This window comes from Poecilia latipinna, unplaced genomic scaffold (assembly GCF_001443285.1).
Source record: "Poecilia latipinna isolate Pla-1442-1.1 unplaced genomic scaffold, P_latipinna-1.0 Scaffold3124, whole genome shotgun sequence".
Classification (NCBI taxonomy): Eukaryota; Metazoa; Chordata; class Actinopteri; order Cyprinodontiformes; family Poeciliidae; genus Poecilia; species Poecilia latipinna.
The window spans coordinates 42,463-45,416 of record NW_015115740.1 but is presented as its reverse complement, the minus strand read 5'-3'; the positions used below and the strand labels follow the sequence as shown (position 1 = coordinate 45,416).

General features: G+C 35.2%; 1 protein-coding gene across 5 annotated transcripts in view; it reads right to left on the bottom strand.

Moving 5' to 3' along the window:
* Positions 1-253: 253 nt before the first annotated feature.
* Positions 254-2,954, bottom strand: part of LOC106940205 (protein lin-54 homolog) — a 20,300-nt gene continuing 17,599 nt past the window's right edge. For all 5 annotated transcript variants that reach the window (XM_015022873.1, XM_015022875.1, XM_015022876.1 and 2 more), the window contains 2 exons: positions 1,429-1,532; positions 254-645 (listed from right to left, as the gene is read on the bottom strand). In XM_015022873.1, the coding sequence (XP_014878359.1) occupies positions 462-645; positions 1,429-1,532 (288 nt within the window). In that variant the 3' untranslated portion in view covers positions 254-461. The remainder of the gene's footprint in view (positions 646-1,428; positions 1,533-2,954) is intronic.

Below are 2,954 nucleotides of genomic sequence, written 5' to 3'. Positions count from 1 at the left end.
CAAATGGTCAAAAAGCAATGTGTATTTTATTTAATTTGCCTGATATTTGTCAATTATCAAGACAAACCTAAAAACAGAATTTAAAAATTCAAAAAGTTGCAATGTTTACATGACAAATGTGAGCTGAACAATTAAGATTAGTACAATGCTACATTGGTTAACTGTGTTATGCTAATGAATGCCAAGTGCTGCTCCATTAAATGGAACCATATATCTTGCACATTGTTTTTGTTATAAATACAACTACAACAAATTACAAATAAATGGGAAAGAAACTTTATATTGGGTTATGTAACAAACTAAAGAATTCATAAGTTTCATAAAATGCCAGGAAACATTTTAAAACGGAACAGCCTGTAGAACATTCAAACATGCTAATTGTGTAGCTAGTGCAGATGTTGTTCAGCTTTTCAGTTCACCACAGAGCTCCAGAGTTTTTCTGGTCCTTCATGGGGAAAGTGTTACTGTGGGCAGTAGTTGAACATGGCTTTGACAATTTCTGAGAGATGATGTCCGAACTCCACCAGGACCAAATGCTGAGCCATGGTGTGTGACTTGTTCTCCATCTCAGCCTCCCTTGCCTTAGTCAGCAAACATCCGCATACAGTCTCCACCCGTTCAGAGGTCAACACCAACTGAGAACATCTGAGAACACAGAACACATACAGACGAGGGGCTATACCAGAGGTGGGCAACTCCAGGCCTTGAGGGCCGGTTTCCTACAACTTTTAGCTGCATCTCTACTTCAACACACCTGAGTCAAATAATGAGGTCATTAGCAGGACTCTGGAGAACTTGACTGCACTGTTGGATTCAAGTGTGTTGGACCAGGGAGACATCTAAGAGTTGCAGGACACCGGCCCTCGAGGACCAGGATTGCCCACCCCTGGGCTATACACATCAGTTAAAATAAAGATTTACTTTTACGTTTCATTTATTGGTATTAGACATGGGTAACTATCACCAATATCATAAAGAAGTGGTACATTTTTCATTCATTTGTTTAAATGCAGTGTGTTCCTGATGGGCTATCAAACAACAAATATACACAACATACATCATGCAGATTATTTGTTTGTGAAAAACAAAATAAAATCAGTATGAAAGAATCATTTCTACTTAATTATTTGACCAAAAAATAAGTCATTTATTTTTGTAAACTTGAGTGTGATTGGTTAATAGAGGAAACATCCCATGACATAATGTGCATGTTTCCATTGTTGTATTGGAGAAAGCCGTTTATCCAATCAGAATGACCAAACATTATTAAAGTCCTATTGTAAAGTGCTCCAAAATAACTGTTAAATTTCAAACAGGAGTTAAATTAGGTGATTTCTGTCACCTAATACACAAAAATACTTAGGAAATTTCAACCTTTGAGATTAAAACCTGCCACAAAATGTTCCAAGTTAAACTTGACAGACTCACCTGTTCCTCACTTTGCCCCCGGCCCCCTTGGCACCCACTTGAGAGTTGTTTGTATGGTTCAAACAGCCAATACATTTGCAGCTGGACGTACACTGGATGTTAGCCTGCAAATGAAATAAGAATGTGATACATCAGTTTCACTCCACAATTGGCATGCTTAAATATATCATGCTTTTCAGTGTTATCAAGGTTTGTTAAAACTGTGGAAAATAAGCAGATCCATAGATCCAACAGAAATTGTTCATCAAGGTTAAATGTTGAAAATCACAAACTAAAAGGACATGCGCTTCTTTCTAGCAACAACTTTTCCTGCAGAAATACTTAAAATGAAACATATTTTCATTAAAATCTCTTAAACCAGATTCTCACGATTGCCTGCTTTTTCCAACTGTCTTGATTTTTGTTGTTTTGAAATGGCATCATTTAAATGTTGGCCAAAACATGGAAATCACACAGCTCACATGTCATCAAGTAATTTAATCATTTCTGTAGATCCTCCAGTACTCCAGCATGTTTTCAGAAGGCTCTGATGTTTAGAGCAGAGTAATCTTTACAGCAGAAATCACAAAATGACTAGTTACCAGTTAGGGATGACATGATGAAGAGTGAAACTGGTGTAGGAAGGACAAGTCAGTAGTTGCAGCAAATAAACTTTGATAAATACTGTTCAACTGGTTTAAACAGTCTTCATTCATTTTGAAATGGAAGAATGTCTCTTCATATTAAGTAAGTGATGACTGTGCTTTGGTTCCTGAGAATCTTTGGTCTGTCTCTTAGATGTTGTGTTACTGCTGAAGAGAAACAGGAGCCGACAGCACACCTACAATTCCCCTTGGAATGTAAACCAGGAAATCTGGAATGTGCAATAACTGATAATAATCATAATCAGAATATTACTTAAAGATGAAGGAGTAGTCCTTAAGTAATATTGCTCTATTTAGTCAGTTTTCAATCTCATAATAATTATCATTATTATGTTGTTATAATTAAATAATAATATTATACAATAACAATAATAATGATGACAACAACTTTTATCAACTTTTAAAAATGTTATAAGAATTACAGTCAGCTTTTTGAGAACTATAGAATTACTTTTTGGTTTACAAAATATACTGAAACAAGTTTTTTTTTTTTTTAATGTACACAACTGGTGTAATTCATGGTGTAGGCCTTACATTATTCCACCTGATTGCAGGAGAGAAGATGGTTCATTTATTAAAAGATGCAATTCTTTAAAGCACTCATTGGAAATGGTGCATAAAAGAATTTAACTATACACAATGTTTTTATCCTGAAAACTGGTAACCATTCCATGCCTACAAAAAATGTAATTACACTCCACAAAAAATATTCATCATACATGTTCATCAGGCCAGCATGGTGTAGCAATACCATGTTTATTGACTAATATTCCTGAACAATCACCTTACTGAGTGATATGCTGCTTGATTTCAGAACTTAGGGTCAGAGTCTACTTTTAGGTTAATTTGGCACGGAATTCTAACATTTTTGGATTATTTTGA